Consider the following 16847-nt stretch of genomic DNA (forward strand, 5'->3'; position numbering starts at 1 on the left):
CAAACTGATCTTCCCCGAGGTCCGCTTCTACCAGTTTTTCCATTCGTCTGTAAAGAATTCGCGTTAGTGTTTTGCAGCTGAGACTTACTAAACTGATAGTTCGATAATTTTCACATCTGTCAACACCTGCTGTTTTTGGGATTGGAATTATTATATTCTTCTTGAAGTCTGTGGGTATTTCGCCTGTCTCATACATCTTGCTCACCAGATGGTAGAGTTTTGTCATGACTGGCTCTCCCAAGGCCATCAGTAGTTCTAATGGAATGTTGTCTACTCCCGGGGCCTTGTTTCGACTCAGGTCTTTCAGTGCTCTGTCAAACTCCTCACGCAGTATCTTATCTCCCATTTCATCTTCATCTACATCCTCTTCCATTTCCATAATATTGTCCTCAAGTACATCGCCCTTGTATAAACCCTCTATATACTCCTTCCACCTTTCTGCCTTCCCTTCTTTGCTTAGAACTGGGTTGCCATCTGAGCTCTTGATATTCATACAAGTGCTTCTCTTCTCTCCAAAGGTCTCTTTAATTTTCCTGTAGGCAGTATCTATCTTACCCCTAGTGAGACAAGCCTCTACATCCTTACATGTGTCCCCTAGCCATCCCTGCTTAGTCATTTTGCACTTACTGTCAATCTCATTTTTGAGACGTTTGTATTCCTTTTTGCCTGCTTCATTTACTGCATTTTTATATTTTCGCCTTTCATCAATTAAATTCAATATTTCTTCTGTTACCCAATTATTTCTATTAGCCCTCGTCTTTTTACGTACTTGATCCTCTGCTGCCTTCACTAATTCATCCCTCAGAGCTACCCATTCTTCTTCTACTGTATTTCTTTCCCCCATTCCTGTCAATTGTTCCCTTATGCTCTCCCTGAAACTCTCTACAACCTCTGGTTCTTTCAGTTTATCCAGGTCCCATCTCCTTAAATTCCCACTTTTTTGCAGTTTCTTCAGTTTCAATCTGCAGTTCATAACCATTAGATTGTGGTCAGAAGCCACATCTGCCCCTGGAAATGTCTTACAATTTAAAACCTGGTTCCTGCCTGTCTTACCATTATATAATCTATCTGATACCTTTTAGTATCTCCAGGATTCTTCCAGGTATACAACCTTCTTTTATGATTCTTGAACCAAGTGTTAGCTATGATTAAGTTATGCTCTGTGCAAAATTCTGCAAGGCGGCTTCCTCTTTCATTTCTTCCCCCCAATTCATATTGACCTACTATGTTTCCTTCTCTCCCTTTTCCTACTGACGAATTCCAGTCACCCATGACTATTAAATTTTCGTCTCCCTTCACTACCTGAATAATTTCTTTTATCTCGTCATACATTTCATCAATTTCTTCATCATCTGCAGAGCTAGTTGGCATATAAACTTGTACTGCTGTAGTAGGCATGGGCTTTGTGTCTATCTTGGCCACAATAATGCGTTCACTATGCTGTTTGTAGTAGCTAACCCGTACTCCTATTTTTTTATTCATTATTAATCCTACTCCTGCATTACCCCTATTTGATTTTGTATTTATAACCCTGTAATCACCTGACCAAAAGTCTTGTTCCTCCTGCTACCGAACTTCTCTAATTCCCACTATATCTAACTTTAACCTATCCATTTCCCTTTTTAAATTTTCTAACCTACCTGCCCGATTAAGTGATCTGACATTCCACGCTCCGATCCGTAGAACGCCATTTTTCTTTCTCCTGATAACGACGTCCTCTTGAGTAGTCCCCGCCCGGAGATCCGAATGGGGGACTATTTTACCTCCGGAATATCTTACCCAAGAGGACGCCATCATCATTTAATCATACAGTGAAGCTGCATGTCCTCGGGAAAAATTACGGCTGTAGTTTCCCCTTGCTTTCAGTCGTTCGCAGTACCAGCACAGCAAGGCCGTTTTGGTTAATGTTACAAGGCCAGATCAGTCAATCATCCAGACTGTTGCCCCTGCAACTACTGAAAAGGCTGCTGCCCCTCTTCAGGAACCACATGTTTGCCTGGCCTCTCAACAGATACCCCTCCGTTGTGGTTGCACCTACGGTACGGCCATCCGTATCGCTGAGGCACGCAAGCCTCCCCACCAACGGCAAGGTCAATGGTTCATGGGGGGGAAATCGTTTGTATAAATTGTTAACAAAAAAAAATGGCTCTGAGCACTATGGGACTTAACATCTGAGGTCATCAGTCCCCTAGAACTTAGAACTACTTAAACCTAACTAACCTAAGGACATCACACACATCCATACCCGAATCAGGATTCGAACCTGCGACCGTAGCAGTCGCACGGTTCCGGACTGCAGTGCCCAGAACCGCGTGGCCCCCGCGGTCGGCTAAATTATTAACAGCAGAGTGCCCACAACGCTTCCTTGGGGGGAGCTCCAGATTTCACTACTGTTTCACTCGATGATTTTTCTGAAACCATATTAGCTACGTGTCAATAGGTTGTTTCCTTCGAGGTATTTTAGAATGTCACACACAGTATATGTTCTAAAATCCTATTTCAAATCGACGGCAGTGTTATAGCCGCATAATTTAGTGGATTACCTCTATTTCGTTTCTTGTGTATTGGTTTGACGTGTGCAACTTACCAGTCTTTAGATTAGAATCTATCGTTGACCAAGCGGTTGTGTATGATTGCCAAACAGGGAGCTATTTAATCAGGACAGTTTCGTTCGGAAGACTTAACGAAGATGAAATTGGTGAAAGTTCTTTGTATTTTTCCTTAACACGAATGCCTTAACTTACGTGATCTTTTAAAATGAGTAATGTGCACAGCGTAGTGTCAGAGGTGGAGCCGCCCGAAAGTCAGTGTCGAAACCAAGAGATTACTGCCTCTATTGGCATCTGAGGTCATCAGTCTCCTAGAACTTAGAACTACGTAAACCTAACTAACCTAAGGACATCACACATATCCAACACATCCATGCCAGAGGCAGGATTCGAAGCGACCGTAGTGGTCGCACGGTTCCAGACTGAAGCGCCTAGAACCGCTCGGCCACATCGGCCGGCCGACAAATCCACCAGTATATACAGAGAATACTGGGTTGTCAATAGAGAAGCAGTAACAACACAAGTTGTCGGTCACGAGAGCTCAGCGACTTCGAAAGTGAACTGATCACTGGATGTCATCTGACTAGCAAGTCCATGAGCGAAATTTCAGCCCTTCTAAGGATCGCAAAGTTGACTGTTGATGATGGGATTGTGAAGTGGAAACGCGAAGGAGCAACCAAAGCTAAACCAAAAGCAGGCAAACCTCGTATACTGACCAACAAAGACAGATAAGCAGCAACTGATAAAAAAAAGGGGCCCCGCGGGGTCCCAAGGTCGCGATGGCGGCTGTCCATCTCCCGCTGAGATAATTTGTCCTTTTAGGACAATTATCTGGGCAAGCACCCACGCCAGCAAAAGGTTGGCGCGTGTAAACTTGTCTTTTTGGAGTGACAGACATGTCAGTATTGATAACTGACATTGCTTAGCAACCAATCCAGTATATAAGGGGTATGAAATTGTCGTCTTCGCAGTATGTCATCTGAATCCACCGCGACAACGTCTATTACCTCTGACGAGCTGCCAGAAACAGTAAGTACATTTCTGTATAATGGACACTTTGTACAAACTTGCACGAATTGCCGTTTGTGGAAGACTCCAAAATGCCTAAGATGTTTATGAATTGGAGCTACCACAAACTGTACGAGAAGATATTTTATTGCAGTTTCGTTATTCAAAATTTAATTTCATGCTAAATTCATATAGACTGCCAGAATGTTACATATTTGATAAAAGTGAAAATGTTCCAATGATTAATGAAATAGTTACTGATGCAATAGAAGCTTGTTCAAAAATTAGAGCGGGTATTCCACTTACATGGCAAACACTCTGTTTGGTTACAATGTCTTTCTTTGATACTACTACATTCTGGCAAAGTAGATTTAAAATTAAAGTATATTTTTATGAAATTACTTATAAAGAATTTGTATATACTATCTGTGAAAATTGCTTATACAAATTAACTGATTCATGGCGAAACCCGCTACTACAACCACTTATAAATGGAATGAGAATTAATATGTTTACCAAGGCACCATATTTTTCATATGGTGTAACTTGTCCGCCTCATCTTAAACAATATAGCCATTGGTGCATGTTTTGTGCAAATAGTCCATTATTCAGAAGTGTACGTTGTGGTGGCGCGTTAAGTGCGGTATCTGATTCAGATGAAGACGATCCTGATTTGAATGATATCTTTCTTGCAGAGTGGTAATGGAGAATTTGCTGGAAGCAGTGCAGACCATCTTCACTCTTTTGGACGCAGAAATACCAACACCGTCCTTGAAGGCGATGATATACTTAATGACGAGATTGAATTGCAAGCTGGCACAGGGAGATGGACTCTTAGGCAAATACATGTTTACAATTTTGAACTATTTGACTCAATTCGAAAGTTTTTCATTAGTATCGTCCTTTGGTTTCCAGAGCTTCTCTGAATACCTGAGATCTCTGAAAGATGGTATTACACTGACATTACGCCGCATCATGTTTCGATTCATGAGGGTCAGCAACTGATAAAACAAAGGGGCCCCGCGGGGTCCCAAGGTCGCGATGGCGGCTGTCCATGTCCCGCTGAGATAATTTGTCCTTTTAGGGCAATTATCTTGGCAAGCACCCACGCCAGCAAAAGGTTGGCGCGTGTAAACTTGTCTTTTTGGAGTGACAGCCCGACACGTGCTGTTCAATAACGTAATGTATATAAAAGGCGGCAATGATTTATTTATTTTAGTCAGCAAAATGTCGTGGGTAAATCAGTATTTAAGCACGGGCAACCATGGCTCTATGCAATACGACGGAGGTGTTTTATATCCGGGACCAGAGGAAGACATTGAAATGGCGGAAAGAATTCCATTAACAAATGTTAATCGTTCTCGTAGCAGAAATGATATTCGAACAGTGCAAAGAGAGGATGCTGCTAATCGTATACGGTATGGAGATAATCCAGCATACGACGATTTGGAAACGAGTGGCGAGACAGTTGAATTTGAACGTGTGCCTGAAACAAGGCCAGAAGAAAGTAAACTTGGAGTGCGACGGCGCCGCCCAAATAGACCACGAAATCGTGGCCGAAGTCACCAGAGTTCCGATATTGCAACTACTAGCAAAACAGTGCCCTTGTTATCTGAGAGTGTCAGGGACGGAGCTGCAATTAGCACAGCTGGTGTTACAAGTTCAGGGCAGATAGCAATAGCGGCTGGCCCGACAACTGCTGCCGCCGCAGGTGCTGCTTACGGCGTTAAAAAAGTAATTGAACGTGTACAGAACAAAGGATATACTTTACCTGGCAGTGATTACGTAGGACCGGGAAATCCTATAAATATAGACGCACCGCGCAGTGGAGCAGATGCCATTGCTAAAGAGCACGACGTAGGATACGATAATCTGTTAAAGGAAGCAAGAGAACGACCATTTACAGAAGAAGAGTTTAGACAATGAGTTCAACAATTGGATGCAAAAGCTATAATTGATTTTGCAATTGACTGGAGTCATACACGAAATTGGCATTCATTTGTGGGACAGTACGGCCTGAAATTGGAGACAGCTGTTGAACAACGTATCGGAAAAACTTTGTACCCGAAACAACCGAATGCCGAAAAAACAGGTATGTAAATATAATTTTCGTTGTTTATGATAATTTTTTGGTTACATTTTTTAATTGTAACGTTTCTTGCCTTCAGAATTATGAAATTCCACCGTGGGAACGGTCTAATTGGGAGTTTATGCATGAAGGCCAGAAACGGTATGCCTATGAACAATGGCTAATGTCTCGTGTTCGCCGTGGTTTGCCTATAGATCACGACCGCCCATCAACATCTGGTTCAGCCACTGGAACAAGTTCTGTAGACAAACATCACGTCGACCACGAAGTATCAGATACCGAAGAAGACGAAGACGAACAAGGACCAGAAGAAACACAACAACATTCTGAACCACAACGTTTAGTACCATATTCTGACAGTGACGAAGGTATGAGTTCGCCAATGCAGGTAGATTCAGGCAAACGACAGGCTGCAGCAGGTCAATCTGGTGGATCCAAGAAAAAAAAAGCGTTAACAGGCACTGCAGCACCATCTGCTAACGTACTGGGTGATTCTCCTAACACTCGTGAATCGAAACATGACGCGGCGTCGTTTCATGATTCGAGGGTCAGCAACTGATAAAAAAAAGGGGCCTCGTGGGGTCCCAAGGTCGCGATGGCGGCTGTCCATGTCCCGCTGAGATAATTTGTCCTTTTAGGACAACACGTCTATTAACAGCATCTTGCAATGCAAACTGATTTGATTTATTATTACAACGTCCAATGTGGCCAACATTTAAACCAAGTGAAATTATACAATCAAAAAACCAATTTTTGCCACTATTTGGTGGACCAACAATACATAATGTGTTTAACTTTTTATTTGGTACATATACATTTTTACCTTCAAATTCTTGCCATTGATACAATCCTTTTTTATTAATCCAAGATACAAGATTTGTTAAAAATTTTTTAGCCTCGTCAGTATCATCTTCACATTGAAGCAATAAAATTTTATTTAGCCAAAAAAGGGAATCTTGTAGAGTATAATAATATTCCCAAACATTTGTTGAATGAGAATAAAAAATATTATCTTCAGAACCAGAACACAATAAATTTTCTATACCATGTAAATCCAATTCATTTATTGTTTTTTTATACAATTCTAAGCCCATATCGAAAAATCGTTTGAATTTAGGGTCAATCAAATTAATAAAATATGGATAAGCAGATGGTATTATATTGACTATATTTTCTGGAGGGGTACAATTATAACTTAATAAAAGGGATAGTACCTTTTTCGTTGTTTTTTCAGCATTGCACCCTTTGCCTGTAACGATTGGCTGGCGCTTGCTATGAGGCCATTTACATGCTGCATCACTTGTGACTTCGCTTCCACATTGAGTAACATTTCCAGTGTCTTGCCCCTCCAATACTGTGAGGGATTGCTCGATGAAACTGCTCCATTGTATAATTTCAAGCTCACCAGGCAATCGCTTATCGGTTCCTCCAAGCCAAACTTGTCCCCTACTTGCCCGTTTTTGCAAGTAGAGACATAAAAGAACATTGAGCCAGTCGATGTCTGACATGGCTGCGATTGCTCTAGTGCGTCTTGTTGTTTTCTTAATTCGACTGGCAATAAATCCGTCAGTTCGAAATTTACAGCGGCATCGTCTTGATGAGTACATACAGTCGTGTATGAGGTGGATGTGGTCCCCATCATGTTTCCACATGATAATTTGGCCAGGGTAGGTTTGTGCAATGATATTAATTCGTCTACAGAATTCATCAACGTCGTTCTCTCCTCTGATGACAATAACGTCAGTGTAATACCATCTTTCAGAGATCTCAGATATTCGGAGAAGCTCTGGAAACCAAAGGACGATACTAATGAAGAACTTTCGAATTGAGTCAAATAGTTCAAAATTGTAAACATGTATTTGCCTAAGAGTCCATCTCCCTGTGCCAGCTTGCAATTCAATCTCGTCATTAAGTATATAATTGCCTTCAAGGATGGTGTTGGTATTTCTGCCTCCAAAAGAGTGAAGATGGTCTGCACTGCTTCCAGCAAATTCTCCATTACCACTCTGCAAGAAAGATATCATTCAAATCAGGATCGTCTTCATCTGAATCAGATACCGCACTTAACGTGCCACCACAACGTACACTTCTGAATAATGGACTATTTGCACAAAACATGCACCAATGGCTATATTGTTTGAGATGAGGCGGACAAGTTACACCATATGAAAAATATGGTGCCTTGGTAAACATATTAATTCTCATTCCATTTATAAGTGGTTGTAGTAGCGGGTTTTGCCATGAATCAGTTAATTTGTATAAGCAATTTTCACAGATAGTATATACAAATTCTTTATAAGTAATTTCATAAAAATATACTTTAATTTTAAATCTACTTTGCCAGAATGTAGTAGTATCAAAGAAAGACATTGTTACCAAATAGAGTGTTTGCCACGTAAGTGGAATACCCGCTCTAATTTTTGAACAAGCTTCTATTGCATCAGTAACTATTTCATTAATCATTGGAACATTTTCACTTTTATCAAATATGTAACATTCTGGCAGTCTATATGAATTTAGCATGAAATTAAATTTTGAATAACGAAACTGCAATAAAATATCTTCTCGTACAGTTTGTGGTAGCTCCAATTCATAAACATCTTAGGCATTTTGGAGTCTTCCACAAACGGCAATTCGTGCAAGTTTGTACAAAGTGTCCATTATACAGAAATGTACTTACTGTTTCTGGCAGCTTGTCAGAGGTAATAGACGTTGTCGCGGTGGATTCAGATGACATACTGTGAAGACGACAATTTCATGCCCCTTATATAGTGGATTGGTTGCTAAGCAATGTCAGTTATCAATACTGACATGTCTGTCACTCCAAAAAGACAAGTTTACACGCGCCAACCTTTTGCTGGCGTGGGTGGTTGCCCAGATAATTGTCCTAAAAGGACAAATTATCTCAGCGGGACATGGACAGCCGCCATCGCGACCTTGGGACCCCGCGGGGCCCCTTTTTTTTATCAGTTGCTGACCCTCGAATCATGAAACGACGCCGCGTCATGTTTCGATTCATGAGGGTCAGCATTGCTCATAAGGCACAAATTTCTACTGCCAGTGCTATGTGAGGTTGTGTAAAGAGCAACGCCACTGACTGAAAAGGAGTTACTTGGAGTGATAAATCATGTTATACCCTGTGGTGGTCCGATGGAGGGTTCAGGTTTGGCGAATATCTGGATAGCTTTACTTGCCATCGTGTGTAGTGTCAACAGTAAAGTAAGGAGGAGGTGGTGTTTTTCGTGGTTAAGATTTGTCCCCTTATTGAGCTTAACAAAACGGTAAATGTGAAATGATATGAAAATTGTGTACATTGTGTACTGTCTACAATACAGGAACTGACCGGAGATGAGTATTATTTGTATCAGCATGACAATGCACCTTATTATAAAGCATCATGTGTGATGCAATGATTTGTGGACAAAACATTCCTGAAATGGACTGTCCTATCAAGAGTCTCGACTTGTACCCAACAGAACACCTTTGGGATGAGTTAGAACGCCGATTTCACTACAGACACTAGTGTCTAACATCGCTACCTTCTCTGGATTCTGCTCTCAAGGAAGTACAGACTGTCATTGCTCCACACCTCTCTGTAAGTGTCCCCGGCAAAGTTCAAGCCGTCATAAAGGTGAAGGGTTGACGCACTCCATATTAATGTTCGGTAATTGTTGTCAGGATACTTTGAGAAGATGAGTAATCCGGTCTGAGATCGGGATGTAGTCCACATGACTTTAGCAGATCTTGCAGCTTCCTACACAGAGCTGGTTCGACAGTGGAGCACTGCAATAGGTTTCTCGACAGTTCAATGCTGCTGGACTGTTGCACACACGCGATTGCATTGGGTTTCATTGTTCTTCAACCACAAACACCCCAAACTTGAATTGGCCGGTAGATGTCGTACTGAATGGTAGATTTAACTTTTCCCAATAACTACCGCTTCAACAGGCCTACAGTGATGACTCCGTGCGTAATAGACACGGCTGTGATCAACACAGTCTTGCAGCCTGCACTGTTGAGTGACATTTACGTTACAGTGGTGTTCCTTAGCTACGTGGAGCAGTGGCTAAAACCCTAGACTCGCAATCAGAGAGAACAGTTTTCAAATCTGCCGCCCATCTATCCAGATATAGGACTTCCGTGGCTGCTCTAAATCGATTAAAGCGAATACTCGGATGGTTCCTTTGGAAAGGAAACGGCCAATGGTGTCCCCCGACTACGACCGCTACAAGCTTGCACTTCCTCAGTACTGGTCTCCTTATGGAGGTGGCGTTAACTCGAATCCTCCTTCCACCTGTCAGCCTGTATTTTAAGCTGCGTGACAGACAAACGCGGAGTGCAATGGGACTTCACTGCCAAAAAACACAATGAAGTTGGCCAGTGTACCAGCTCACGGTCATTAATCCACTACGTGGATTCGACCTGGGTCTGGATCACCTCCCTTTGTCGCATACTAGCTAACGAGCTGCACGTTACGCTGGACGAGTAGAATACCAATATATAATACAAAAAAAAAGAGAAAACGCTTGCTGGCTGATCGCTAGTGTAAAATGGACGAGGTAGCCGGTCAGCAACGAATAAAAATTTCCATCCTTAACCTGCAGCATGTACAAAAAATAAAAATAAATAAATAAATAATTCACCACATTCATTGCCAGCTAAAAGAATACTAGGTTTCGTCTATAGCTTATTCCTGTTATCTTGCCAAAACAAAAACAAAAATGCTGTCAGTTACTCGTAAAATGTGGCGTGCGGTAATTCGAACTCCATGGATTCCATGGAATAGGTGTCCACTCCTTGCAATATGTAGCCATCCATAAGGTATAGTGCCAAACTAGGAGGTAATTTCTCTCTACAGTTTTTTATTAGAATGAGTGAATCCTGTATGTTATGTATTACTTTCACAGATGATAAAGTTCTTTGTATTACTTGTACGGCAACTAAGGGAATAGCAGCAGATCAGAAATTTCTGATTTAGATGACTCCCCACCTGCTCAAGAGCATTCATGTTTGAATGCAGTTTTCGAATTACTTATTTAGGCTCAGTTCCTCCTACGCTAAGTATCATATCTTGCAATTAGTTTCCTCCAGCGAACTCGATCAGCTGCCATGTTTCCAGTTTCCTTCCATTTCATGTCCATTCACTGACGATTCTTTGCAAAGTTCGTTTCCCTGTGGTACGAGGTCTTCCTCTACCTCAGTATCCGTTTATCTGTTTCCAGAACAGTTTTGATTTGTGTAGAACATGCACCACAAGCTTCAGTCTTATGTCACCAATAATTTTGTGGTTGATGCGTAGACTACTTCTTTCAGTATTTCATTTGAAACGTGGTTCTGATAACTTTCAACGTCGAACCTCATTACTCATTATTATTATTTCATTGATTTAGAGCTGCACTACTGTATAAACATGAATAATTATTGCATCAATTTAGAAGAGACCTTAGAAATATGCCAAGAACAAGCTGACAACATATGTTAGAACGAGCTGTCTGCAGCTGTGAGTGGGGTAATAACACGGGTGCGAATCGAGAGACAAGAGACATTTATCTTCTGGCAGTATCAAATAAATGACACGCTGCTCTGGTAAAAGCACGCTACATTGTATAGAGCCTATGTCCGCCAATTACTTTGGAGGTAAGTAATAACAAGAAAAATGCAAAGATCAATCGCTATGCACCAAAATCCACAGAGCCTATACTCTATCCGCTAATTCCGATTGACCAGAAACACTTTTAAAGTTAACTCACTAGCGACTCTCGTCTGAGATCATGATAATACTGCCGCCTCATGGGGCTTTAAAAAGCAAACGCCAGGATAATTCTGAATCTGCTTGGTAACTAAGCACCATATATACAACGTGTGCCTCTTGTGGGCAGGAATGTAGGTGCCTCTAATGAACTTGTGCCTCTCATTGTCTCTAAGACACAGAACCCCCACTTCAATGACACAACTGTGAAAATCATACGCAATGAATTTAAACGCAAAAGACTATAAAATGTGGCCCTGTGCGCTAAAACTGAAGACGACACATTGTACTCTCAAAGACTACTCCTATTGCTTCCCACAAAACTGCGTACGGTTATTAAAGGTGATCAAGGTCTCTTGTCCACTTGAATAACACATAGGATTGAACATCGTGACCGATTTGTTCGTAAAAACATGAGTTAAATGAAACATAGATCAACATAACACTTCGATTATGTTCCACCTCATGTTCGTAAAGTTAACTGTTCTGATAGACAGTTGACGAAGTTGAGGCAGCAATAGTGACTTGACTTTAACTGTGACTTATAAAAAATGGATAACGCGATATGACTGTGATCAATACGAATGACAGTGACAGTAAACTGAATGCTGAACCATAATACCATGGTGCTCTTAAATCGGATAAAAACTGCTGCTGCAATGGGCATACTCGTACAGTGAAGTAACAGAATTTCACTGTAACGATTCCTAGTGCCGGTGCTCCGAAATGCTGACCATAAGTGTGCAGAAAACTCGAGATGCAGAGCCCAATGAACCAACTCAAACAAGCGATGTTAGTCAATCATTATGTGGTAACCAACAGCTTACCACTGGATGGATGAGATGGAAAATAAACCCCAATGTACCTCTGCCTCCTTCTCTCATTTGGATCCACCTTTGCACCCAGCCTCCAAGTCCAATACCAAATCTCCTCCTCAGTTCATGACCGAAATTCAGCTGCAGTCCTCTGCAGTTTGTGACCGCATCTCTGCTCCTCACACTACACGCTTCTCTGCAGAAAGCTCCACATGGAGTGTGAGCCCAGAAGCTAAACCAGCAAATGAGAACACGGAAAAACTCCAGTTGTGCATCACTTCGTGTACTGTAGAGTCTCCGTCCAAAAGACAAGACAAAACAGCTCCTCCAGTCTCAACACATCTCGAGGCATCGAACGGGTGTCCACTGTGACGATTTCTTATGTCACGGTCTATGTTCCAATCAACATACTGGTATTTTGTGTGTGTGGGAAACCGTGCAGTTCTACACGTCTATGTGACTTTAAAAAGAAATCTGGTCCCCAGCAGTGTTTCTGTAAATGTTTTCACCACCCTAGCTGATACCGATCTTACTGGGAGCTTCCTTGGGAACAATATGAGGAGTCCTGGCAAAATGACGAAATGCAGCCGGGAACACCTGTAGCTTCCTCCGTCCGATGCAACTCGACAAAAGAAGATGTAAAAACTACTGTTTCTCTGCTTTCAGAGACGATACACGATGGCCCTGCGTCAGGTTCTCCGTTTCCTGTGGTCAGCGACCCCGCTGGCGAGTCCGAGTCCTCTACAGCGGTTTCCGCTGTGTGGAAGCCCTGCAGCCAGTCCGCTTCACTTCCTCTATATCTGTTCACTGCCATATTCTCCGAACTGGCACCATTCAGCCTCTCCTGCGATAGCTGTGGCTGTCTTGACCAGAACAACCGCTCGTCTCCTCCACCTCAAATAACATACATATAGCTACTATTGAATTCAGCATTACAAGCACTGTCAGCTTTCTCTAACAGTCTCAATGATTACTGAGTATGCAATTATCAGTTCGACTGAGTAAATAAAGTAGAAGAAAGGCTGGTCGAAATGACCTGCCGTATTTCATACTTTACAGCTCCCAAATGTGTATGTGGCCACCGGTGACAGAGGAGTACACATGAAGCCCTGTAGATTCGCCCTTTACAGCTCCCACATGTGTATATGGCCATCAGTAGGGTGACAGGGGATATACCTATAGAGTTTAATTGCCACATGGATCACACTTTTTGGAAGACTTGAGAAGATTTTCCAGTTCCGCTGCTAATGTCTGCACCTATGTTCCCATGAGATATGGAAACAGGTCAGCATCTTGTAGTATCTTCTGCTGAACCATACCTGAGTTGATACACTTCCTCTTTTTTGAACACTGATTATGTCCTGTCAGCATTTACTTTTAGCACTACTGGCCATTCCATCGAGTTTGATAGTCACTAAATACTGGGAATTCCTTAGGAAAACATGGAGTGCGAGAAAGACTGGACAGCTAGAACAGTCGTCTTCTTCTGATCCCTAAGTGCATACAACAGTAAACTGTGTTGTTTATCTCAAACATTATCAAAATGAAGACAGAAAGGTTGTGTGTAAAGTGCAGTCCTTCTGGTACTTAATCAGTGCTGAAATACCTGCCCTCATACATAGCCCCAGTGATGATCTGCTCAAATCTAGGCATTTGTGCTTCACACTTATCATTAACAGGCAGTCATCGTGATGACCACAGAAGGTATCGTTTATTCCTAAACACGATTCAAAAAATTGGTTCTGTTAATGGATGCACGACAGTGTTACATGCAAATGTCTGTGGTTTGTTTTAAATTTTGTTAGTTTTTCACTCCATAAATGGTGTCTTCTTTGATGTAATGTGGGGGACTCAATTAAACACATCACCACAGTGGAGGAAATAGAATCAGCCCTAAAACTACCAGCAACTAGTGTAACGCCCTAGTAATACACTAACTCAAAAAGAAACCTGCTGACATACAGTTTCGCCCCACTTTAATGACTTGCGTAGTTTGTGTTTTTTTGTTTATAAACCTATTTTGTGGAACACATTACACCATAGTAAACTGCTACATCAGCTGCCTGCAAAATGGAGGTAATAACCATCCAGGATTCTCAATGAAATAGGGTAGAAAGGGCTGTGTCTCCATTCTTGAACGGAACAATGTGGTTTGCATACCATGCACAGCCTTTCACTATGCCTCAAAGGGTTACTTGAAACTTAGACAGTGCGAGCATTGTCATTTTACAGCATGGCGGTTTGTCAACACGGGACTTTGTCCACCGAATTGTGGTACAACACAGCGACGTCACTCGAACATTCAGTCAGAGCTGTGAGACACAAAACAATGAATACCTGCCTCACAGTGGTCGATCCCTGCCAACAACAGTTCATGAAATCTACCTATAAATCATAACTCATATGGACTCCCAAGGAGAATGCAACAGCACTTCCTGATGTTGTGGAAACAACAAGGAGGGCTCTACCGATCAAGAGAGTATGCAGCCATTTATATGCAATCATTTTATTGATTGGCGACTCCATGACGTGATGTGTGCACCACGACCAAATAGTGGATAGAATTGGAAGGAAAATCAGCATTGGCCGTATTTTGTTGTTTTATTGTCAGCAAAATCGATTTTCGGTCACTTAGTGACCATCCTCAGTGCTGTAATATACAATTAAAATTGGTAGGCACTGGAGCGATCACATAAACTCATTTATGTGATCGCTGCAAGCCTGTGGTTATAGCTTGATACCAGTGCCTACCAATTTTAATTGTATATTACAGCACTGAGGATGGTCACTAAGTGACCGAAAATCGATTTTGCTGACACTAAAACAACAAAATACGGCCAATGCTGATTTTCCTTCCAATTCTATATGCAATCAGTTTGTGGTTGTTGTTGTTGTTGTCTTCAGTCCTGAGACTGGTTTGATGCAGCTCTCCATGCTACTCTATCCTGTGCAGGCTTCTTCATCTCCCAGTACTTACTGCAACCTACATCCTTCTGAATCTGCTTGATGTATTCATCTCTTGGTCTCCCTCTACAATTTTTACCCTCCACGCTGACCTCCAATACTAAACTGGTGATCCCTTGATGCCTCAGAACATGTCCTACCAACAGATCCCTTCTTCTAGTCAAGGTGTGCCACAGACTTCTCTTCTCCCCAATCCTATTCAACACCTCCTCATTAGTTATATGATCTACCCATCTAATCTTCAGCATTCTTCTGTAGCACCACATTTCAAAAGCTTCTATTCTCTTCTTGTCCAAACTATTTATCGTCCATGTTTCACTTCCATACATGGCTACACTCCATACAAATACTTTCAGAAACGACTTCCTGACACTTAAATCTATCTATACTCGATGTTAACAAATTTCTCTTCTTCAGAAACGCTTTCCTTCCCATTGCCAGTCTACACTTTATATCCTCTCTACTTCAACCATCATCAGTTATTTTGCTCCCCAAACAGCAAAACTCCTTTACTACTTTAAGTGTCTCATTTCCTAATCTAATACCCTCAACATCACCCAACTTAATTCGACTACATTCCATTATCCTCGTTTTGCTTTTGTTGATTTCATCTTATATCCTCCCTTCAAGACACTATCCATTCCGTTCAACTGCTGTTCCAAGTTCTTTGCTGTCTCTGACAGAATTACAATGTCATCGGCGAACCTCAAAGTTTTTATTTCTTCTCCATGAATTTTAATACCTACTCCGAATTTTTCTTTTGTTTCATTCACTGCTCGCTCAATATACAGATTGAATAACATCAGGGAGAGGCTACAACCCTGCCTCACTCCCTTCCCAACCGCTGCTTCCCTTTCATGCCCCTCAACTCTTGTAACTGCCATCTGCTTTCTGTACAAATTGTAAATAGCCTTTCTCTCCCTGTATTTTACCGCTGCCACCTTCAGAATATGAAAGAGAGTATTCCAGTCAACATTGTCAAAAGCTTTACTAAGTCTACAAATGCTAGAAACATAGGTTTGCCTTTCCTTAATCTAGCTTCTAAGATAAGCCGTCGGGTCAGTATTGCCTCACGTGTTTCATTATTTCTACGGAATCCAAACTGATCTTCCCCGAGGTCCGCTTCTACCAGTTTTTCCATTCGTCTGTAAAGAATTCGCGTTAGTGTTTTGCAGCTGTGACTTAAACTGATAGTTCGATAATTTTCACATCTGTCAACACCTGCTGTTTTTGGGATTGGAATTATTATATTCTTCTTAAAGTCTGTGGGTATTTCGCCTGTCTCATACATCTTGCTCACCAGATGGTAGAGTTTTGTCATGACTGGCTCTCCCAAGGCCATCAGTAGTTCTAATGGAATGTTGTCTACTCCCGGGGCCTTGTTTCGACTCAGGTCTTTCAGTGCTCTGTCAAACTCTTCACGCAGTATCTTATCTCCCATTTCATCTTCATCTACATCCTCTTCCATTTCCATAATATTGTCCTCAAGTACATCGCCCTTGTATAAACCCTCTATATACTCCTTCCACCTTTCTGCCTTCCCTTCTTTGCTTAGAACTGGGTTGTCATCTGAGCTCTTGATATTCATACAAGTGCTTCTCTTCTCTCCAAAGGTCTCTTTAATATTCCTGTAGACAGTATCTATCTTACCCCTAGTGAGACAAGCCTCTACA

The 16847-nt window shown here is 41.8% G+C and overlaps 1 protein-coding gene across 1 annotated transcript; it reads left to right on the top strand.

The window, feature by feature from the left end:
* The first annotated feature begins 5583 nt into the window (after positions 1–5583).
* LOC124556507 lies at positions 5584–6543 on the top strand. The gene is made up of 2 exons (XM_047130464.1): positions 5584–5649; positions 5726–6543. The coding sequence occupies exons 1-2, from the start codon at positions 5635–5637 to the stop codon at positions 6203–6205; spliced, it is 495 nt and encodes a 164-aa protein (XP_046986420.1). The 5' UTR covers positions 5584–5634; the 3' UTR covers positions 6206–6543.
* Positions 6544–16847: the final 10304 nt, after the last annotated feature.

Source organism: Schistocerca americana, chromosome X (genome assembly GCF_021461395.2).
Source record: "Schistocerca americana isolate TAMUIC-IGC-003095 chromosome X, iqSchAmer2.1, whole genome shotgun sequence".
Lineage (NCBI taxonomy): Eukaryota > Metazoa > Arthropoda > Insecta > Orthoptera > Acrididae > Schistocerca > Schistocerca americana.